Raw genomic sequence first — 24666 nt, 5'->3', positions numbered from 1 at the left:
ACACACCGCCCGCGTTCGAGGGAGAGGAGTACGGGGGAGAGACGCGCATGCGCACACTTCCGTACACAAGCGCGCGAACTTTCCACGCACCCACCACGCCGTTATCACGTGTACACGCCCTGCCGCCGTTACTGTGGAGCGCGACGCAGCGCACGGGTAGCTACGACGCATGCGCGCACAGACGCGCTCCCCCCGCGCCGCCGCAGCTGTTGTTGAGAGCGACGGAGCGCACGGGGTACACGCGCTCCTCCCGCACCGTTGCACCTGTTGAGAGCGAGGAGGGTACGGGGGAGAGACGCGCACCTGCGCCTCGACGCGACGCGCATGCGCAGTGAGCGTGTGGACGGCGCCGATGACATCGACGAGTGACATCGGGAGCCTAAGAAATGCTCCGCATTGAAAAAGCCCTGAGATAACGTTATCTTCCTCGGTTTCATTAATAGCCGAATTTTTTAACCATTACCAGTGGGACATGAAAAAAAAAACCAAGCAAATAGCGAGGGTTAGATGACCATTTTTCACGGTCCGCTCCACTCCAATAGCAAGCGGGAGTGACACTGCACATGCGTGGCGCGCTTGGCCGCCAACGGCACTGGCTCCGGCTCCGCTGAATCTGTGGTCAATACCGGAGCGGACCGTTGGAAGCGATTAAAATTCTCTAACATTGGCGTAGAGTTTTGGTGCGAAAATGAAAACAAAAGAAGGCAGTTTATCATATGATCTCTCCATGGGCCTCTCCGCTCCTTTATGCAGTTTCTGGAGGAAGCGTTAGCAGTAGCAACTGCATAACTAAGCGATCGGCTCTCCTTAATCATTTTTTCGGTGTCACAATGCGTACTGTATCTTGTTACAAGGCGCTGAAGGATCTCTGTCCCATCGTTCTATTTATCCCAGCCTGTGAATGGTGCCCCTTTGACGAGCGGAGAACGAAGAATAAAAAGCAGTAAAAGCGATGAGAACGCATTCAATCTTTGTCGCATGGGTGAAGAGCAGAACGGCGCCTCCTTTCGTACAGGTCCTCTTTTTATTCCGGGGACGTCTGGGAAGTCACGTTGGAACCATCAGCAAGAAGCCCGTTGCAACACTCGGCTCGAGGGTGCTTGACAGCCTGCACGGCAGCAGCCCCACAAGTGGGGCAGCGTACGTGCATCGCAAATAAACCTAATTTCAGGCTACGTTTGTGTTGCTTTTTTTAATTCTGCTGTCAGCCAGACGTGCATGGCTTCGCTTGACTTCATCTTGCGACGACCGGCCATCTTACTTTCTTGTGTGCGCTCCTGGTAGTGACGGCTCTATTGAAGTCGTTCGGTTATTCTTGCTGGAGGGTAGCATTACATCGTGCAGAAAAGGCTCTCACTTTGAAGCTTGGAACGTTTTATTTACTCAGTAGAGCAGTGCTAATGCTCAATTAACCCAGTAAAGCATTCAACATGGCTCGATTTGATTTACAAGTGTGAGCTATCCTGGTATAACTTTCACTCTTAATTTCAGTGGCGAAAATGGTGACTGCACGACTTTCCAATCCTGGCTCGCAGATCAATGATGAGCCATAGCACTGTCGGATTGCTGAACAACATTCACAAATGACCCATTCCTTGTTATCAATATCATGAATTATTAATAGTTAATAGCACCGAATTATTAATAGCACCGAATGAGGCAGGAGAGTGTGTATAAAAATTCTGGATTTGTTCTTTTGCTACAGTTTCAGTCTTTGAAATGGCTGAGCACGCGGTTGCGAAGTTTCCCCAAGAGCGCAAGGAAAGCCAGCTCTCACAGCGCTGAATCTACTGCAAATCTGAGTAGGGGTGTGCCTGTCAATATCCCTAGATTTATGACCAGATCCCTGGTGCCAGCTACCGAGCATCTCTGGTCAAGGGTTTTAATTTTCTGTTGAGGACGTAAACGATTAAATGAATCTTCTTTTTTCCGTAGTTATCTCCCTGGGCTCAGGCCCTGTCAACTCCGCCTGCAATGACCAAACTTTACCTGGTTACCAACAACAATGCTTTAGTGTTTTTAATGATTCCTTTTGCTGGTCAGTTCTTTGAGAGCATGTAGAAAAGTAAAAATAAATAGTTTATATCCAAGCTGTCTTTCGTTTGTCCACAATAGTATGCTTGCAAGGAAGACTCTCACTCTGCGAAGTAAAGTGCTCTTTGTTCAGAACTGCTTTAAACATTCCCTTACTCGTGCTCTTGTTGGGCAGTCTAAGCATTCATGGTGTCGTGCATGACATTAACATAAATTTATAACTCAAATTCCCTTTTTCCCTTTCATTCCCTTTTTTTTTATTAAATTAGCATTGTGTATGCTTCAAATACCCGAAATATCGTTAGTTCTTAGAAAACCAGCCACTAGGTATTCACGTTTTATGCAAGTCTTGAAGGCGAAATTCACTATTAAAAAAACGCAAACATACCTACACAACATATGTTTAAAAATCGGATAGTTGTTAATATACAAAGTTCTTTTTTCTTCCGAATCATATCGTTCAGCGCCCTAAGTATGCCATTTGTGAAACATTCGCAAAGAAAATTGTAGGAAGCTCACGCTAACACGTAACACTTGAAGGTAGCGAAGCTGCATGCAAGCTTCACTACCATCATGACGGCAGCCTACGACAGCAGTCGATTTGCTTATTCTTCGCTGCCTGAACGCCCATTTCTCAATCATTGTTGTATAAGTGTAAGGTTCCTTCATTTTTTTCGGAAGTGATAACCATTGGGCATACCCTTGGAAGGGCCTAGGCTCTGGCGCATTTTTCTTGTTCCGAGTAAAAGTTGCCACGATTGCGGCAAACGCAGTAATCTTTCTCGTTCCGTGCAAGTATTGCCTCGATTGCGGCGGACGCTGGATGTTGTTTTTTTTTGCTAGTCCTGGCCAATCTCCCTAAGTATGCTTGGTTTCACAAACGTGCGCCAGTGATGATGGAAGGTCGGCGCGATGCACGAACACAGGAGCGCTGGGCATTTGCTTTGTTTTTTCAGCTGCCTGGTGGTCTCCGCGAGGCACAAGCTCACGTGCGCGCGCTGACGTGCACTCTACATTTTCTTGCAATTTTTAACAGCGGAGACAAAAAATAACGATTTGCTAAATAATTTCTCTCTTAAAAACATACGCTGTGGTAGTGGCTTCTCAAAGTGCAACATCTTTTATTTTAGATGCAAAGCATCTCTTGCTCTCGGCTCCGTCGTCCGTTGTCCATCGTCCATCCATCCGCCGGCCCAGGAAGACACCGGTAACACTGTCGCTCCAGGAGCCATTAAAGGGTAAGACACCACCGGGCGTTCAGCAAGCCAAGCATGCGCATTGGCGGTGTGGACGGCGCAACTACAACAAGGGAGGGACATAGCCCCGTCGCATCAAATAAAATTACACCATCTTCCCGTAGGGGAACCCTGAGTAGTGTGCGAAACAGCCATGGGCTCAACGCAATTTCGCATTTCGTAGTTCCGGTAAGGGAAAAGTGGGGTAGTTACCATGAAAACCGAACTGTAAATATAACGGCAGTTACGTACCTCAAACTAACAAAAACAACGAACTGAAAACTAATGGGCACCTGAATCGACCCCATGGCTGCTTTGCATACTACTCAGGGTTCCCCTACGCGAATATCGTGTAATTTATTTAGCTTTGTTGAAGTTATTTATTGTGGCTGAAGCAAATTATTTCCCCTCCACTACGCAATGCAGGTTTCATTTTGTCAGTTTAGTCGCCTGGGATTTGTGGGCGCAGTGAAGCCACATCGTGTACCAGGTTTGACGTTCCCAATCACGTCATCGGCACGCCCGATCTCTTTCTGCGCGAAGTACTTTAGCACTACTGCTCATCTGAAGGACGCACGCGTCTCAAACGCCTAAAGCCTGTACCTCCTCCTGTCTGGTTCGGTGCAGGAGCGACGATGGCTTTCCTTCTAGAAAAACTGGCATTAGCAAAAGAGAACGATAAAAACTGGCAACAGACTACTGAACATGAGCAAAATGCACTCGCCATCGCCCTTTTGCTACGTGTATCAGGCGGAGAGTATTCAATGAACAAAAACATAAAAACAGCGTAATACACAACAGGAATAAAATTATCTACCCCCCAACCTTGCTATTAAAAATGCGAGGCTCTCTTCATACCAAAGATGTACAAATGTATTAGGACACCCGTGAAGTCGCCGAGCAGCTAGGACGTCTTCAGTCACCATCCTGAGAGGTACTTCCGCTTCATCTGAAGTTTAACAAAAGTTGGAAAACGGCAAAAAATTAAGTCACCAGCCTGTGTCTATACGGACACCACTTGTAGCCATTGTTCGTGGCGTTGCGAGCCGTGCGTGTGAGGAAGACTGGGATCGAGACATTGTTGACGCAGTTGACTGCCATCTACGCACAGTAAATGACAAGCGTAGTAGGTAATCATCATCATCATCATCATCACCAGCCTATCTACGCCCACTGCAGGGCAAAGACCTCTCCCAGTATTCTCCAATTACCTCGGTCCTGTGCCAACCATGACCAATTTATCCCCGCAAACTTCTTGATCTCATCTGCCCATCTAACTTTCTGCCGCCCCCTTCTCTAGGGATCCACTCTGTTACCCTTAATGACCAGAGGTAATCAAGCCTCGTTTAAGAAGATTGCACGAAAGAACAATGTCTTGCCATTGTTGAAGCAGATAAATAGAGCATTTTTGTAATTATGCCTCAAGTAATGTTCAACACGAATTCCCACGAGGCAATTCAAACTGACTTTAAACCAGCGCACGTGTTCCCTAACAAACAAATATCCTCGGCGTTTTGTTTACTAAAAGACAGCAGTTTGGAGCTGCTTCATAAAGCTGTCCGCAAATATGAGAAGAGTACCCTTAAAGTTTTCCTTATGGGTCGAACGCACAAGCGAGATTGCCCGCTTGGTGGGATTGTGTCCGAGAAAGAAACTTGACAAGACAAAGCTAGCAGCTATCTGCCACACTACCTGTGCTGGTTGGTCGTACAGGACCTATTCTTGGTGTGCCACTGGCGAGTTTTTTGCACGGTTTAGTAGAATTCAAGGTGGCGACGGCCACAAGGGGCTTTTCTAGGCGTAAAATGTATTTATTTTATACCCCAGAATCTTTTGTTTCAAGCTGCTTGTAAGCTGGTCGAAGAGACGGGTGAAGTTGATGTCCAGAACTATTTGACGTCTGAGCAGATTGTAGAATGTTTACAAATTTACTTGCTGTTCATCATCATTAATTTTTAGGATACGTCACCCCCATTGTAAGTCCGCGCTACGTTCAAAACGACGGCATTTGCATCGGGTCTTCTAAAGCCTCTGTTCTGTGAGACATACGGCGTTCATTCATTGACGAGGACATGACTGCCACTTGTAATGTAGTTAGGATTTATAGATACGCGGATGACTACCGTCCGCTTTTAAATCTCACTGAGACTATTTTTGACGTTGCTGCGGCAGTTCCAATATTGTCATGACAGAACGCGGCGCTATAGATTTCACCTGTGAATTGCTAAACGATCAATCTAAGTCGTTTCTGCACATCAAACTTAGCTAACTTAGCTTCACGAAGGCCCATGTTTGCTTGATGTATAACCCAAGCACCAAAAAAAGCATTTCACCTTTTAACAGTGTACATTCTGAATTAATCAAGATTAGAATTGCCTGCACATGTATCAATTCGCCCTTAGTCATGCAAGAATAAACGGGTTACATCTTTCAGTAATCAACCTATCAGTACTTCAGTAATCAGTAATCAATCAATTAGTCGCAAGTCGCAGACCAATTAGGAGAAATTATCAAACTGCCCGACAGCAGTATGTTTGAACTCTTGTCAACGAGAAGGCCGAAGATGAAGCAGACATTTACACGGACGCTGCGGTGGACGGAACGGAGGCCGTAGCATGGACATCTACAGATATCCCCCAAATAAATGGATCCCGTCACGTCTCTAATACATACAGGCTTGTGGAAAAAGTGGAACTCATGAAACTTTTGGCAGCAATCTGGCACATCGGTGAACATTCCTCCACCCTCTTCATCAAGAAGTTCAGAATAATCATGGACTCCCACGTCTCACTTCGGGAGCTGAATCGTTTGTTCGCGCGTAATAGCACGGCTACGAGCATTCTGACCCTGGTACGTGACCTACAAGAAGAAGGATTTATGATTCGCGTTGCCTGGACACTGGGGCACACCATGAGTGCAAATGGCAACCTTTTTGCACACGCTGCTGCCATGAAGTGACTTCAAACACCTCCCGTGGTCCCCAACGCACCAACCCCCTGCGTCCAGTCGGACTGGCAACTTCGGCTACAGCATCTAAAGAAACTAAGCAGACAACGCTCGCAAGATGCGACACCGGACAGAGTCTTCCACCTTATTAAGCCTCTATCATGGTTGGGGGAAATATTCGCGAACAAAGTCTAGGCTAATGCGGCCTACACCCCTAACGTCATTTAAAAAAATTACACCATCTTTCCCTAGGGGAACCCTGAGGAACCCTGAACGCACTCATCGCGGCGTTGTTGGAGGAGAAGTAGGGGGGCGAAGCTCGCGCACGCGTCATTTCTCCGCGGAGCTACAGTGGCGCCCCCGGCGGAGTATGCAGCGGTTACTGTCGCGCCTCTAACCCTAAGCTGCTTCGCATTATCACGCCCGGAGATGCAGGTGTTGCCATTCGTTGCGCAATCCCGGAGAGGAGAGGAGCTTCGGAGAGGAGAGGAGGAATGCTGTAGAGGAGAGGAGCGTTACTCCATGTTTCTGTTACTCCATGAGATGTCTCTACGACCATTTAGGGGAAGGTACGTGACCAAGGAAAACCCCGCCTACTTTATTTTTGCGAAGAGCCCCATAGCAGTCATGGAATTGACAGCAATTCTCGTTAATCCTGTTCATCACCTCTCCTGGTCAGAGAAACCTCTCCGGCGGTGAGAAAGTGATTCTAAATGAGCGAGGGCGCCATGTGGCTCTGGAATGAGTGAGTGAGCGCGAGTGAGTGAGTGAAAATACCCTTTATTGCATCCGCTGGAAAGCGAGGATCCTGCCTGGAAGCGACATTGCTCGGCCAAAAATGCTGGGCGTGCACATGCCTAATTTTAATTGAAAGCATTATCTTCATCATCCCCATCGTCGTTGTCGTCGTCCTCCTCTTCTTCTTGTTCTTCTTTCTCATTAGATCACCTCCGTGTCACACGTTCTGCTCGCGCTACTTCGGCACGGTCGGCGGCGTGCAGCAGTGCCTACACATAGCTCAGCCAAACGCAAGCGGACGCCATGGGCCAGGTACAGACCTCTCAGGAAAACCAGGATACTGGCGTCGATGGCCGTGACGGAGTAACCCACACAGCGACCGCTGGAGACGCGCCTGCCGAAGCGGGCGCGGCAAGCGAGGCGACGGACGCCACTCCGCCCGAGATCATCATCGGCCATCAAGATAGCCGTTCCCCACCGCAGGAGTCTCCTCTGAAGGACGCAATTCCCCCGTCCGTCGAGCTGGGTGACATCGCGGTCAAGGAGCGCCGCTCCAACCTGGTGGGTGCAATTGAGCGCGTGATATTTCCTGCTGCTCAGGTTGAGCGATTTTGCCTTTTGGAAGTGTCCAGGGTGAATCAGTTAGCTGCGGTAATTATTAAGAGGAAACCATCCCGGGTGTGGGAGCCTGGCTTTGATAGGGTACACATAACAACAGGGCGGGTAATGTGGGCGCAAGGTTTCCATTGGTGAGCTCTTTAATATCGCGCAAGACACGCGTCAAGTCGTCAGAACGTCGTAAGAGTGTTAGGTCCGCCTTCTACTACCAAATTCAATGAACGACTGCTTCTATCAAAAGGAAAAGGGCGGTTTCCTTGCAGGTTGCCGATTCTCCTGCTGCTGAAAGCAGCGTGCACCTCGGATACCTCTTAGGTATTTGAGTTCATGTTGGGAGATGTTGACGGTTTATAAACTGTTTATTGTGCCGGCAGCAGGCACAGAAGGTTGCGCAAAATGTCGCGACCACCACTGGCAGGTCGCGACTATGAGCCCATCCTGCCGGCGTTTCTTGCTGGATGTATGCAATTTATTATCTCTCGCCCAGCTGAATTGTTCCTGTGATGCTTTATTCGTATTTACTTTAAGCCAACATCTAACCTAACCTATCTTAAACTATAACCTATCCCGAAAAGGCAGGTCCAAACCTAATCTAACCTAGCCCAATACAATATAAACCAAAACGCCAGGACACGAATAAATCATAAAGGCGGAATACTGCAACAGAACCGAGCGCATGTATATTACCTATTACGTAGTTTATGAATAAAATAACGCTACGATGAAGACAAAGAAATTCAGAAAAAAAACGTTAAAATAAATAAAAGGAAAACTGCAGAATGTGGAATTGAAGCAGCAATCAGATCGTGGCAGCACGACCCCTGTGCCACGCTAACCACGGCTGACTGCACTACTTGCAGTGGCAGCCACACCAGTCACAACAAAAGTAATCCTGAACAACCAATAACAAGATAGTGCCAGAAAATATCCCTATCAGCGAAAATTCCTGCTGCCGGCAATATGTCTGCTTTCTGGTGCTTAATGCTCCGTACTTACACATGGGCATTGGGAAACCGCGTAGTGGAATGTTTTGCAGGCGTTCTCACTTCGCCTCCACCCAAAAAGCAGACACGGGGCTGGGATCGGGCCCACGTCCTTTTGCTCAAGAGCACGACGCCTTATCCATTGCGCCACCGTGGCGGGTATGATTTATTGTGTACCGCTTAGCTGTATAACGGCGAAATGTTATAAAGAAGAGTTCGTAAACGTCACTAGGAGACCATGGTACCTTTCCTCGACATTGCAACACAACCCAATGTGCTCTGGACAAAATGTGGACTGCATAGCATTTTGGGTTGTCCGGAGATGAATTAGCGATTTCGCTCCTCTGTGCGTCGTTTTCCTCCAGCAGAATTCGCTCGAGTGGAGGGCTCGCTTCAATCTCAAAGCGGCCTCGAGCAACTTTATTTTAAGAGCCAATGGTTCATAGTCCCACACTCGGTTCTCTCAAGGGAGTGTACTCTCTGGAAGATGATGCCTGCTTGTGCAGAACACGCCAGCAGGCACCTCCTGTTTGTACGAAATCGCTTTTGGGATTCTCAGACAGGCACTGTTTTCTGGTTTGGTCTATATCTTGAAAGTGAATAAAAGATAAGAGAAACACGATTTGGTTCCGTATTAGACGGCTGAAACTCATTGAGATGACTGGCTACCAGCATGCTCCGCACATTCATTCAAATTTACATTTATTTACTCTAAAATACCTGCGACGCCCACGTCTGGTTCATTTGATCAGAGTCTCTTAACAAGGTTTCGAAAGCAGGCTCATCATCTTCATCATAGTCATCATCATCCCATTCATCTAGTGCAATCAGCTAGGCGCCTTTGCCCACCTATCCTCACCACTATTATCAAAGACCATTATCTCTTTTTCCCGTTTTATTGTCTGGGTTCCCTTAGTAACTGGTTTTGGATATCCCGTCTAACCAATTGCTCCTGACATAAATGGTCGACTACGATTCATTGCTGAGTACATTCTGCAAAGGTGAATGCGGCTGCTTTGAGTTTTATTGAGTTGCATACGCCACTTGGGTGAACTGCCTTATTGATTCATTTAGGGTTTAACGCGCCGACGCAAAGCAGCCGATGAGGCACGCCGTAATGAAGGGCTCCGGATTAATTTTGACCACCTGGGGATCTTTAACGGGTGCCGAAATCTCGTACACACGGGGTTTTTTGGTTTCCGTCTAACTGGTTTGGCCCACGTAGAAGACGAAGACTCGTCCACGTCTACAACAACCGCAATTCACGATTCTGACGCACTTCCAATTGTAACGCGCAAAAACGTTTCCTCATAAAGATTTGTAAAAAAATTTTTACGACTGTTCTGCCACGCAGATGTAAAAAGATACGACACCACGTACCTGGCAGAAGACATCTTATTTGACTCACGCAAGTGTTACAGGAAACATTTCCTCTGTTCCATAAACTTCCTTATCGAACTGCTGGTGGCATTAAAACAAAAGCCGGTACCACTGAAAGCTAACTTTAGTGTGGAGCCCCATTGTAACGCGCAGGTAAATTTTAAGGCTACATTTAGCGAAAAAAAGGTGCGCGATATACTTGTGCAAATACGGTATCCCATGCTGGAGCTTGGCCACGCACTGTATGAAACCTTGGTCAAAGTGGACGTGTGTCATTTTTCTCGCTCCTTCCTTGAGTGTGAGCGCTATTTATGTACACTTATGTTCCTAGCAACCCTTCTCTTTTGTTCTCGCTGCGCACAGCAGTCCAGGAAGCCCGAAGCGGAATTGACGCCCACAGCTCCTGCCATCCGCCAAGCAGGCCAAGAGAGAATCGGAGGCTCCGGGACGGAGCGCCGACGGCACCCTTTGGATCAAGCAGGGACCGTAGGGAGCAGGCCGTCGAGTCCGGCTGCTGGTACAGCCAGGGCCTCAAATCCCATACGACTGCCACCACTGGGAAGCCCTCAGCCAGGACCAACTGATCTCCCTGCCAGCCTGGGAGGTTGGCCTTCCGAACATCAGGTGCGCTCACCGCGTTTAACATTCCCGTAGAAGTGTAGTACAAAATTTCTCAGAACACCTAAGCACTTTTACTAAGTTGTGAATCATGAGTGACCGGTTGGGAGACGCCTAGATTCCGCCTCACGCTGTCGAAGGGCCATGTAATCTTGCCGCTTGAAAAGCTTTGCTTTGCGACACAACGCTTTCAAATGGCTTCGATTTGTTTCGCACGCCTTGCGACGCAAATAGCTCCTGCCGCCGTGAAACGGGCAGTTGATGACGATGGCTGGTTATTCGGGTTGTCTATCCGCTTGGTTGGGTGCGTTTTTCTCCTGTCTCAATTTGATATGTGCTGGCGGGAACGACAACCTATGGAACGCCTATGGAACGCCTCGCACTAGCGAACTCTTCCTAAAGAGCCATTTCTGTGACGAACTCGGAACGCCGGCTTTCTTGGTCAATAGTCCATTCAATGCTTTGACTCAAAATTCTTTCGCATGTCATTAGTTGTGTGCCTCTATGGCTCAAATAGCTTTTTTTGTTTTTATAATTACTGAACCTGACCTCCTAGCACTCATAAGAACTCTTTCACAGAATTCCAGTTGCGAATGCGTGTCTGGCAGGAGTTTTAAGAAATTCCGAGCTCTTCAAGTCAAATTGTTCATTTGATAAACGCCCCTCCCTCTGCTACACATGTCGTACTAAGGCGGCCAAAACGTCCCGCTCCCCTTGTCCATATCTCCCACCCACCCCCGTCCACTGTACCTGGAAGAAAGGCCAGTTGGCATTAATTTCTATATCTTGCATCTGCTCCCAGATGATACGCAATTCGCTCTTGGATTAGGATTTTGGAATTCTTTCTTATTTAAAATAGCACTCACTGTGTACGAAAGGTTGTTAGACACACTTAAGATGTCACCTAAGCGATGGCATTGCATTATTTCGCGCATTGGGCTCTTACACGGAGACGTTAGGGAAACCTGTTGGCAAACAAACTTATTCGGTTCAAAGAAAATATCTAATGTAAAAATCTAGAGAATAGCGGCCACGAAGGGTGGGGTAGGCTCCTAATGTTTCTGCCCAAACTTCAAACGCGACTGTTTCAAAATTTTATTTTTTATTGAGATTTTGAAAATTCAAGTACATGATTTAGACGCAGTGAAAATCTTACATGAGGGCACTGCCGCCTTTAGTAATTTCATTTTTACTTATTCACAGCGTACGAGAGCAAAGACGTTAACGAAGCTCGTTCACATCTGATCATCCGCAGTAACGTTACGGATTACCCAATGCGGGCGAAACATACGTCAAATCTTTCCTGGCCCCGCCGCGATGGCTCAGTGTCTTCAGCCTTTTGCTGCTGTGTCCAGGGACGCTGGTTCAATGCCGTCCGCGGTGCCTGCGTCTCAGATGGAGACAAAAAATGAGAACGCCCGTGTGTCGTGATTTCGGCACGCATTAAGGTGGTCTAAACTAATCCTGAGCGCTCCACTACAGAGAGCACTATTGGCGGTGAGATATTTGAGTGGCGCCCCCTGGCTCTAACGTCGGCTTAGGGACTCGCGCAGCGGTCGTCTGCAACACTGCGCTTGTGCGGGGCAGCAGTGCCTGCGCTCAAAATCGTTTTGATGCTTTAATGCATTAAAAACGTATTTGTAATCATTCAGTCATTTTTGCAAGCTTCTGACACATCTGAATAATTTCAAGCTGTATACCCCGCAAGTTTGCAACCCACCATGAGAGAAAGAACAACTTTCTTCAGAGCATCGGTCAGTAGCTCAGGTTCAACCCGTCCTTTCGCGAGGTACAGCGCACAGATAAGTATTCAAAATGCGTTGGCTTCCCCACAGTATTTTTCTATATGCTCTTATGACGACTCAACAGTCTAGTGCTACGTACACGCGAATCGCATAGCAGGAATTAGAGCGGCTGCCTTCTTTTTTTTTTTTTGTTGTTGTTGTTGACTTGTGTCAGATGAAGGCTTTTTCTGTGTCCAACGCTATATTTTAATATTTATGACCTAATTATTAACTGTCACAAACGTCTTTTAGTAGGTTTGGATATGTTTGGGAGGCTCACAAAGATCGCGAGGATACTTTCTTCAGGCTGTATGCATGGCATACATTCCCTTCTTCACAAAGCGGCTTTTGTTATGGCTACTTGCAAGAAAGTGCATATCCGCAGCGTGCGTTGTTTATTCACATGCAAATACAATGAGAAGGTTTTTTCTAGGCCACCGCTATCGCGCCCCAGGCAACGTTGTCCAGAGTACTCGAAGGTGGCTTTGTGCTCCGAATTTCTATCGTAACCATTCTTATCATACCGAACTGACTCTCAATCCGGACCATTATGACATGATTAGAGTGTTTAAGGCTTGATATAATCGCCAATGAACGTAATAAATAGTGCACGTGCATATATTACAAGAATCGAAACCGATGAATATTTCCAAGAGCTCTCTTCAACTCTTTTAAATCTTCCAGGCGTAAAGAACAAAGCCGAAATGGCGAGCTATCAATTGGAAAAATTGCTCTTGCTCATTTGTCCTGGGCTGAGGATCCGGACCACTAATCCGCTTGATTTTAGTATTGAATAGAGTTTCTCCTCCTCCTCTTGGGTGCAGTTTTTTATAACGCAAATCTCAATACTGGGAAGACGCGGATCTGGAGAATGTACCGAACTATCCCTCCAGGTCTGAACAAACATAGTGTTACTGTATCTTTACCGTAGACGTGACTCGTTAATAAAACCTCCATATTGGTTAGAAGCGTGGTATCAAACCAACACGCGCCTATACACACAGTGGGTTATTCGGAACTCAACCTACAGTTCTTGCAGCCCCATAATGCATGTCGGCCTACTTTCATGACATGACAACGTCAAGTGATGTGGTACAATACTTTAGAGCGCCCGACAAGGTTTCGAAAACTCTAACCTTACTTACCATTACCGGGAATCGTAATGCCTTCTGCCAAAGCCGAAAGACCTGAAGGCCTGGTATTTACTTTGGTCTTTCAATTTCGCTGTTGTCGGTTATTAACAGCCGGCTTTTCCTTTTGTTCAAGAGATGTCTTAGTACAGAAGCTGACCCCTAGCTCCGACTTTTCGCGCTCCACACAGGATGGCTTCGCAAGGAATTGGCCGTTGCCTGCTATATTTCTTCCGTATCGGTATCGAAAACTGCACTTTAGCTCTCGCCTTGAGCTAGTGTATGCGATTTTATGTCTATTATTATGATAAAAAGTTACGCACACGCTAAACCTGGTGCGGACAAGCATCATACGTCAACCGAGCGCAAAGAAACAGCAGGGAGAGCGAGCCCGATTGAAGCAGACGACAAATGCGAGAATCCCTAAGCCGACGTCACGGAGGCGCAGCGCCGCCCGTGGCGGCGCACACCGCCAATAGCTTCGGCACATTAAACTCCCAAAATTCGAATACCTTCCTAGAACCGTATGCAAAGGAACACTTTTGTTGCTGACGTCGCCCTTTTTCTCACGCTCTATGACGCAGAGTCCCGGTGCGGCTCCCCGGCACTTGGTGGTGGTGGGTGGCTCTCGCACGTGGGCCGTGGCATGCACGGGGTTCATCCTGGGCTGCTTGGTGGGGGTGGTGGTTATCCTTGTGTACGGCACCGCCAAAAGCATGGGCCACCAGCGTCGCGTCATCGACGACTTCTTCAACTGGACGCTCGTCCGGTTGAGACGAGCGGGAAACGACTCGTATGCTGGAAACAGCTCGGATGCGACTTTGCTGGATGTGTTGCACAGCGGAATCCTGACCCAAGGCGCTGCCAACGTAACAGTTGCCAGCAAAGAACCACCAGGAAAATGAAGCTTAAAGCGCGCACCTTCTCTCATTTTTCTTCTTTTCATATACTATTTTCTTTTATTGATTGATCGATTCACCAAACTAATAATTTGGGTGGCGCAGGTCACTTTCTTCAGAACTGTCATTGTCTGCGTGCCGGGAGGTGTCCCAGATTGGAAAATCTGAAATGCGAACAGGATACAACAATTTTAGGACCCCTAAGCACTCCTTGTAATGCAGTGATTGTGACAGCATAGGGTCAATTTGCCGAACAGATTATGCTGATATTGTGGGCGCCAGCATATTGATTGTTCTGGTTCTCTGGGACTCCTCCGCTGTTGATGCACCAGCAGGAGTGCGAAGGTCGGCACGGCGCGTGGTAAAATCAGACGTGTTCCCATAATCATCGCGACACAACTTCTAAAGAAACCAAGGACACCTAAAGTAGGTTGTGCCTCCTGCGCTTTCCCCCGTGGGTCGACAACCAAGCCAGAGAAGCACACTTGCAATCCTCCGCTCTTTGCTACCTCCGCTGCTATTATTACGGAGATGCTATGCTAGCGACCCTAAAATAACGTGTCCTCTCATGACCCTCGCCATAACTGAAAGCCATAGTCAATCACCTTCGTTCCGCTTACTTGTAAACACAAGGAGCACAGGAACGCATTGGGGGATGTATTGAGAAGGCCGTGAAAACTATTCCTCTGGCGTGTGAATAGACACCTCGAGCAAAGGAGTCGTCGCTTCAATTAACTACTATACATGAGCATGAGTAAAATTTATATAGGGTTGCAAAGTGCTGTGGAGGCCTTGCTCGACCTGAAAATAAAAAGGCCATGCAGAGATATCATCGAGGCAGCAGAAACAGCACGCCTAGGGGACCGATTGTCGAGCGCAAGGTCTGTAGGGATATTGGAATGCGTGGTTCAGTTAAAAAACACGGATTTCTTTCTTTTCATTGTTGTGAAAAAATATTTTGTTATTGGCTCATTGCTGGAATAATTTCCGTGGTATAACAGGGGTGGAGCGTAGGCCTCTTATAGGTTGACTTCAAGGCGAGAGCTGTTCAGCTGTTTGACCCACTGCGGGTGCCCGCAACATGTGCCAAAGAGTGTCGGGTTGTCAACAGTGCGGCCACGTAGAAGTGAAAACTAAAGCGAAATTGGCAACCAGGCTCGGGGGAGGGGGGGGGGGGGGGTATCATGGGACATTGCCGGTGTGAAGCTCTTTAACATCCTGGAGCTGGCTGCACACATCGGATCCCTCAGCGGCTTTCTGGGTCGAGGCGGCTGATGCATCCCCGCCATGCCGCGTCCGATAAATTTTCTATCTATCCTGTTTGGTGAGAGCGCCTTACGGTACACCTTGTACAAGTGTCTGCAGTGTTGGTTGATATCCTGGTATGTAAGAGAGCAGAGTTTAGCACGTGTCCAAACGACGGTGATCATTCGTTTCAGCGGCCATTGCCAGATGAGTTTCAATGCGGTAGTGAGCAGTCTGCCGTGGAAGAGAGACCTACATTCCCCTTTAGTTGTCGATGGTAGTGGCGTCTGTGTGCATATGGCCGGGAGTGTGTCCCTTCCTTCCATCCACTTGCAACGTGGTCATGTGTGACGGTGTGGAGCTGGCTAGGCTGTGTTTGGGTAAAGTATGACAACGTGGTATACACGAATGTTTTGTGTGGGGTGTAATTTCGCCGTTTCTTCAGGGCATCGGTGAAATCGTGTAGTTTGCCCAACTACCGCAGTGTATTTTTAAATATGTCAATATATCCAGACAGAATCAGGCTAAATAGCGTCAAAAGAAACACGGCCCCATAGACTCAACAGGAAAGGGGGCGTGAGCACTTGTTACTTCGGTAATTTTTCCACAAGCGTTAAGGACTGCGCCCACTGCTTGTTCGGTCGACAAGCCAACTGCGACCCCATCAATATAACAATTGAGCTCCATGCCTTCATTTGATACCAGGCGTCATCGATATTTGGTGTAAGATTGTGGGGAATGAAGTTAATTTTCCGTCACAGCTGTTTGGCCCCATATTTATTTCTTGATTGCGCATTGTGTCACCTTAAGTTCATACTTTGCAAGCCTCTATCATTAATGCTCAAGTAATAGCGGAACATAAACCATACGGAATCGTCTTTTCTGCCTCTATGCTCACCTTGGGCCCAGTTGCCCATTTTTCAGATTGTAACACAAGCCTAAAATTCGTATATTGATGCCTAGCATAAACGTTTAAAAAAAAAACCCCGTCTCCTCCGCCCCCCCTGACCGACACGGCCTTGCCCAGCCGAACCTTGGCGCAGATTAAATAGAGTTTCAGCAGACTCATAAGTGCTCATGGCAAAACAAAAGTACCATAATTTTAGAAGAGAGAATCGCTCAGACCCGGCCCCAAGTCCTTAATTGATAACAAAATTTCAGGATCTTGTAGCCTGAGCTCACTGGCCGAGGTTGAGCAGTTTCGCGTGGCTCCTGGACAGCCGCGCTGCGCATGCGCGAGAAGCAGTGACGTCTCACGGCGCACAGATGGCGCGTCGGAGCCGCCGCCGCCGCTGCCGCGGTTGGATTGCATCGAATTGAATTTGATTGTATCGGATTGTATTGGATTGTAAATCGTTTTAGGAGCAGTAAGCATGATAATAAGCTAATCCTTGACAGCCAGGAAACCTAAGATCCTTAGCTCACGCTAGGTATATCCTGGCATAGCCGAGCTAAGCCACTGCTAATTTTAATGCACGAGGCTCATGCCAATCTAGTCCAGCAGGCAAAACAATAATTCAGGGTGGGTTGGTATACTGCCCTTTATTATTACTTGAAGTTGCCACAATACAGGCGCAAAACAATAATTCAGGTTGGGTTGGTATACTGCCCTTTACTATTACTTGAAGTTGCCACAATACTGGCGCCTGCACTGATAAACTGGAGGTTCATCGTGTGCAAAAAACTGTCTCAAGCACATACCCACCTTGCCCAACGCATGCGGTAGGTACGCAAAAAAAATTACCAATGCCAATAGATTGCTCCACCGCTGGTATCAGATACACATCACAGTAACTTTTAGCTTGAATTCAGGGAGTTGTCTGGTCAGAAAAACCAAACACCTGCATGAAGAGGTGTATCTAACCAGCGTTCGGGATTGGTCAAGACGCAATGAAGGCTGGGCGCGCCTCTCAGTCAATGCCAACTTCATTTAAAGCTTGCTTAATATGTAGCTTGGTTTCTGGGGTACAACACATACTGTTCATTTTCATGTTTTATTACTGAAAGCAATCCTTTAGTGTTTCATCGCCACTTGATGCAAATGCACGGTGTGATTCCGAGTAGTGGTTATAAAAGAACCATAATTATTTAAAGTGAGAGCGCTTCAAGGTCTTCATTATTCGGGGTGGCACACGGTGTCAGATGGGAAGAGCTGCCATGCGCTGTATCGGGGACGGAAGACGCGTTGGCTGCAGAAGCGGCGTGGGAGGCTTGGGCGGCTTGTGCAGCGCGCATCAAGGCGGACGCGTTGCGCGCAAGCTCAAACCCGAGCGGCTCCCGGTAGAGGTGCCATGCTGCCAGGGCCAGCACGCCTGAAGCCAAAGCCAGGATGGCGCCAGCGGAGACCAGGGTGCACGCGAAGAGCGGGAGATGGAGCGAGCGAACGGTGCCGTCGTGAACTACGATCCCACCGCCGCCGCCAGGGACCTGTGATCAGACGGCAGAGACGAGAGTTACCTCTTGGCTAAGCACTTCAAACTAAAAAACCTACTACAGACACACTCAGAGGTGGAACAGCGGCGCCATTTGCGCCATTGAGCGCCAGCCTTGTTTACCTGCGACATCCAGTGCCGAACCGTGCCTGTTGCGCCAAACTGGTTTATCAGCGGTGCCCTGCGCCGCATATCCCGAAGTGAGCCTCGGAATATGACCACCATCATGCCCCCTGCCCGACAACGTGGCTAAAACGATCTGTTTTCGGTTTTAATGCGGTTATGGTTTCGGTTTTATCAAGGTTATGGGCGGCTGTGGATGTTGGCATTTGCTTAGCTGTTAGGCCGCAGGCAGTTCGCGGTTTTTTTAACCGGTGCCAGCCGGCTTGTCACAATTAATAGAAACTGACTAAAAGTGAGTAAAGTCCTTTTGCGTCACATCGCAGACATATAAAAAACAGAATAATATTCGCATGAAAAATGTAGATTATTGAAGGTTAACATCAATATAAACGCGTGGCGGGAGTATCGGCATGTATTGAACAAACAGGGTCTTGGACGCTTTTCCGCTGCATGCTAATTCGGTTCGCCTTTGTTGTGAGTTACTTGGTCCTTTTCGCCTGGGGTCTTCGGGTTTAACTTTGCTTATGTGGGCGATGCTCCAGCACTAATTATGCCTTCTAACACGTTCTCGTTTCATAGTCTACGGCGTACGCTCGTCGACTTTCCAAATTACGCGACGGGAGAGGACAAATCTATGTTTGGCTGCGCACGCACTGAAACCACTGCTCGATAGAAAAAATGCAAGCAAACGCCTCGTTTTACGGAATGCCGCTGCGGTTTCGCTAAACACTACCGTATACCGGACACGAAGCGAGACCTCTAATCTGATCCCCTTTGAATCTGTGGGTGAGGCTTCCCCTTTGAGTGGTGATAACGCAGCCCACTCGCTGGGTCTTATAACTCCCCATATTGCAAAATTCTAGATATACTAGATGAACGGCGTTCCTGGTTCGGAGTGGGTTCTAGTGCTCTGTAGAAAGCCTACTATAGCTGATAAAAAATTAAGCTTAATTGCCAGGGGCCTCACAGCAGCCTGTGCAAGCCCACTGACAATTTTCTGGCTGCTCCAAACTTTCTCCAAAAGGTAGTGCTGGCTGCTCCAAGCCTGCTACAAAAAGCAATGTTCCCTGCTCCCAGGTCTGCTCAATAACCCATGCACCCTGCTCCATCCCTGCACACTGTATACGCCACCATCTACAACATCATCAACAAAAGAAGTGTGTGCGTGCATGTGTGCGTACCTTCTCTCAGTATTTCTGTTCATCACCACGTTGTATGCAGTCAGGCAAAAAAGTGTCGGACCAAAAGAATGCTCATTTAGCGACATTCATCTGGACCCGTTTAGCGCAGCAATGTTTTGTTGCCTGAGCGATTATTTAACCCCTAAAAAAATATCGCCCTGACTAGCTGCTAGCCTGTCATGTGGGCAATAACTTACCTAGAATTAACCCTGATTGTCCGCTAATTTTTCTCATGAGTGATCGATACTCATTACGACACATATTCAATATCATCCCCACTTACTGTTAACTGACCAGGGACGACCTCATCCTCTTACCCGAGGAGCCAAGTTATGAGTGTGGCCCTGCTGTTATAAGGAACTGTAAGAAGAGTTGCGCTCGTGGTTTGCAATGAATGAAAAGTCAAGCGGCACGCTTACATGTGGGTTCCATGGCTGTTGCCATGCGTTAAAGGCACCGCTTGAAGCCAGGATGGGACACTCGTCCAAGCCATGAGAGGCGGAGGGAATCTCCAGTGGCTCATGGCAGGCGGCCGATGTACAGTTAGCCAATGACTGGTGGTGGCTGGGATGCCACACATGACCGACGACATGTCTGGCTGAAGATGGAGACGCATTGCTGGTGGTGCCCTGCCGAACGGGTTCCATAAAAAATTTCTGATACCGTGATTGAGGCTTTCCTAAGAAAACAACAAAAATCACGTCATCCGGCTTCCAGCGCAGATGCTGTAAGGATCTTTATTGCTTCGTCTGAGCGCTACGCCGTACTGACACTGAAACGCTGCAGGTATCTCGTCATGACTCATCGTTAAAAAGAAGCCCAGAATATCCTAATTACATCATCACCATCTCATCATCCGGTTTTCTGTCCACAGCAGGATGAAGACATGTCTCACTGTCTACCAACTCCGTGTATCGTGCGCTGTCCGTATCTATTCTTTGCCTCCGAATGCCCTTATTCTGTCTCTCCATTCAGTTATCGTCACCGGCTGTTTCAGTTACCCCCTCTCCGTAGCTGCTAAGGTAGCCTGGTGGTCCATTGGTTGTCTGTTCTCCGTATTACATGTAATCGCATCTACACTTACCTTGATTTGACAAAGCACATCGTCAATCCGAGTTTTGCTTCATAATCAAAAGCCCACGTTTCCTGTCTCGAAATTTTACTTCTGTCATTCTTCTTCCAAATGGCTTCCTAGGCAGACTTAAGTTTTCTTTCAGTGTTCTCTGTAAGGGCGTAGTCACTCGCCCAAAATTATTTGTTTAAATAATGGTCACCCCACCATGATGAGAACAGCGTAGCCAGACTAAAGTAGCAATCTGTAAGTGGTTCATAAACATTGCCCAATTCAAAATTAGGGTAGAAAACTATCTCAAATTATATGCACAACGTACTGAAATTCTGAAGGAGTGATCCAAGCCTAAGATAAGTCTGTAGGAGGCAGTGGTGTACATGGGTAGGCACAGCACAAGGGTGCTCCACTCACCTCGCTGATTACGTCGTGCAGCGGTGGGCTGCTTCTGCAAGGGTGACGGTGGCCGCGGTGGTGCGAATGCTCTTTGCAACTGTCGTTGCCACCTTCGCTATCGACGTCCCCGTCGTCCGAGTATTGCGTTTCGGCGGTGGCAACCAGCTGCTGTGTGGCAGACTGGACACTGTTCTCTGCCGTGACACTTGAGGTGTTCCCCATTCGGCGCTTGAAGGGGATTGTGAGGATGAGCTGAATGAATGGCGACGAGATGATGATGATGTCCGTAGGTGAGTTGCCCTATTTCCTCAATCATTCTCCAACATAAAATGTTTCGAATTTCTTCTTCTCTGCCGCATAAGATAGTTTCTATAGAATACAAACACGTGTAAATGTAGAAAGCATTCCTCAGTAATAAAGAATATGCGGATTTTGCTTGATTCTTAAAACAGCCAACTCATGGGCATCTGTAAGACGTATTGGCGATTACTGCGATATTCCAAAACGCATTGTAATGAGAAGTGAATCTTCTTATCCGCTTCTTTAATTCCATCGAGAAGTAGGGATTTACACTCGACGATTGTGAGGGGGCATGTCAGAAAGTGTGGCGCCAGGGCCTCACCGCTTTATATCAGCCAGAGTCTGAAATTTTGCAATTGTAAACATTACCAAACTCTTTAAGTTTCCTGCCTGTGCCAACTTGCAAAACCATTTTCTACTTGTGGACTACGTGGGGGTCTTGGAGGGACCTAGCTGGTTTTCCGGCGTAAGCCACCACGCTAGCTACTGGTGGGTCAACCACGTGGGCCCCGCCTCCACCGCATCCCAGTGAGGTTCACCAATACGAGAGCACAGTAGACAGTAGTGCTGAAGCACAGCAATTTATCTGGATCTCCCAAACAACGCGAGCACGAAGCTCGACGGTGTTCACGAATCACGCCATTCGGTCGTGATCATGAGCGGTCGATCGCGACCGAATGCACACACTGCTAAATGAGGTAGCCTGAACCACGTCTGCGGTCGATGTAGCAGACGCACTGAAGATCGGGATCCCCTATCCTCGCGGTAATTGTCCGCGGACACCATCCGCACCACGCAACCCGGAATTGATCGGAAGACGAGACCCATGTTCGGGCGCCATGTGGAATATGTAGTATTGTTAATGGGATGGTGGGGCGAATCAGCCGTCTCGGACCAGGCAGCCGTTGACGGCCCTGGTGATGTGGGCCGCCAGTTCCCGTTGGTCTTGGAGACTCGCCGCAACAGCCAGGCTCCGGTTAGACTACTCCGACTGAAATTAGACTCCGGTATAACTGTGCGGTAGGGTAGGGTTGTAGGGGCACTCCTACAGAATGTGGTATTGGGTAGGGGGAATAAGGAAGTGGGCACAGAGTGGGACAGGGGCGTCTGGCGTGCGCTGGAATAGATAAAGCCGAGTGGGTAGGTTCTTGGGGATGACGCAGCCGGCTCTCCGGCGTAGCCCACAACGCTACCTCCCGACTCGTCAACCACGTGGGCTCCGCATCCGCAGAAGGCCCGCGAGGTTCGCCGATATGAGAATCCAGTAGAATTATTAGTGCCGCAGCGCAGCCACTTATTTGGTGTCTCTCGAAGCATGCCAGCACGAAGCTGGACGGCGATCACGAGTCACGCCATCCGGTCGCGATTTTGAGCGGGCGGCAGTCACGGCGGGGACACAAACAGTCCCCAGGTGAGATAAATGGTCCGCCGCGGCCGCCTTCAATGGCGAATCTCACCAATCCGGCTCTCCGATTTGACTCTCGCGCTCCCGCGCGCACACGTTCGCGGTGCCAGCGCGCGGAGCGGCGGTGCCATCTCTCGGGGTACTGCCGAACTAGCGGCGCGCCGGACCGGTTTACAGCGCATCGACTCTCTCCCCGGTTCCACTGCCGCACAGGTTTTATATTTCTTATCTACTGCACGTTTAGACGGGACCATCAATGCCCTGGTGGCGGGTTAGTGATATTGGCATCCATTACAACTGTTGTGATGCGTTTAGCACTATCTAGCCCATGTCCTCAGAATAGGCGATTCTTGGTATCGATATGCTTCGGCCAGGATGTCACTATTTCTCGTTGATAATTGCGTATTTTCTCAACGGAATTTCCGAAGTGAGATCTTTAGATGAGGTCCATCGGTTAGCCAGAAAGCTGTGGTTGTGGCGGGAGACTCCAGCTCGCTTAATGTGTCTTGTGAATTTAGGACAGACACCAAGGGGAATCGTCTGTGGGAATGGGCTGGAGATAATGACTTACACTGTCTAAATGTGGGCAATGCTGCTTTTATAAACGTTCAGTCTCGGTCTGTCCCAGACGTTACTTTTGGGACCTCAGGGCTGGTATCCTCTTGGTGAACAGTTGATTGCGCGGCCAACAGTGGCCATATCCCTCTAATTTGCACAGCCAAAATACCACGCCACATACTAAGTTATCCTCGGAGGTGTGCTATACAATCTCAGCTCTTCCACCTATGGACCAGAACTACAAGCCATGAAGTGTTGTCACGAGTATTCTGTACTTTGACCAAATTTACGGTCTTATGAGTATATAGCAACTCCTGTAGCCGCTGGTGGAATGAGGAGTGTACTAGAGGCTTCCGCCGTCGAAAATCCGCTTGGCAGCAGCTTCTCCACAATGAGAGCCCAGCTAGCATGGTTAATTTTAAAATTTACAACGTAAATTTTAGGCGAACAGTATCAAGTGTAAAGGAAAAATTCAATGTTGTCCGATTTTTACCCCTATCCCAATCAAATCGCGTACAAGCATTATTCAAGTTTCTCATGACTAGGAATACATGTTTTTCTCTCTATGAGCACACCCTCCCTAGTTTGTACGCCAGAAGAAACCATGGACTTCTTGTAGAGTATTGCTGGTGACCTACAGCAGCGATTTGAGGCGAGGATTTCGCCGTCAAGCGATCGAAATGTAGGCCCGGCTGATCTTCAAGAGGTCGCTATAGGCGAACTAGATACAGTTATTTCTGGTCTTCCGGCATCTACGCCTGGTCCAGGCGGTATTACCACACGATATTACAACGATCATTAAATTGTACAATGAAGCCTCTGCAATCGGGTAAATGTAGATAATATTTCTCTTAAAAACGCCTGGATACTTCTGGAATTGCGTTTCGCCAAAATTTGCCTTTTGTTAAGAAACCGGAGCTTGGATATACAATTGATACTAGTAGGCCAATAGTACAACATCCACTCCTGTTGAAGCAGTTTAGCGCGTTTTGCTTCTCCCTATAGGCAAGTGTTTGGGTGCCAATAACCTACTAAACTGCCGACAAATCGGTTTTAGAGAAGGATGCTCTATCTGGTGGGTGCATATAGACTTGGAAAGAGGCATCCACTGGGCTTGACGGAATAAGCAGATTGCGGCTTTAGTCGTCTTGACATCTCGAAAGCTTACGACAGTGCACAATGGGGCATCCTCCTAGCTCTATTAGCTGGCTATTGTTCCCGGGGTACATCACTGCGTGGGTAGCGGCTTTTCTGGAAAACACAGAATTTTCCTTTTATCAGCATGATTACGCCTCCTCTCGGTATAAGCAGACGTGTCGAGTCCCCCAGGGGTCTGTTATGTCCCCGTATTATTTATTGTGCTTCTGAGCTCCATACCTATTCACCCAGATGTGCATACATATGTTCATGCAGATGACATTGCCTTTTTCTCTTCGTCGCAAGACATCCATTTTTTGTTTCACTCTTTTCAGTCATACTTGAAAGACCTGGAAGCACGGCTGTATGCTTTGAAAGTTCTTTTTAAATTACTAAGTGCGCCTTTGTCGTGTTTCCTCTTGCAGACCCAATATCGATTTCATTACCCCATCATG

At 48.0% G+C, this 24666-nt stretch overlaps 1 protein-coding gene across 1 annotated transcript in view; it reads right to left on the bottom strand.

Annotated features, from left to right (window-relative positions):
• Positions 1-14489: 14489 nt before the first annotated feature.
• Positions 14490-24666, bottom strand: part of LOC144153291 (glutamate receptor ionotropic, delta-2-like) — a 30350-nt gene continuing 20173 nt past the window's right edge. Inside the window, exons 5-6 of the mRNA XM_077684941.1 lie at positions 17877-18037; positions 14490-14496 (exon numbers count right to left, since the gene is read on the bottom strand). Coding sequence (XP_077541067.1) covers positions 14490-14496; positions 17877-18037 — 168 coding nt within the window. The remainder of the gene's footprint in view (positions 14497-17876; positions 18038-24666) is intronic.

This window comes from Haemaphysalis longicornis, unplaced genomic scaffold (assembly GCF_048455015.1).
Source record: "Haemaphysalis longicornis isolate Haplotype H1 unplaced genomic scaffold, Haemaphysalis longicornis Haplotype H1 scaffold_9, whole genome shotgun sequence".
NCBI classification, from domain to species: domain Eukaryota; kingdom Metazoa; phylum Arthropoda; class Arachnida; order Ixodida; family Ixodidae; genus Haemaphysalis; species Haemaphysalis longicornis.
Note: the sequence above shows the minus strand (reverse complement) of the source record. Positions and strands in the feature narration are given on the sequence as shown.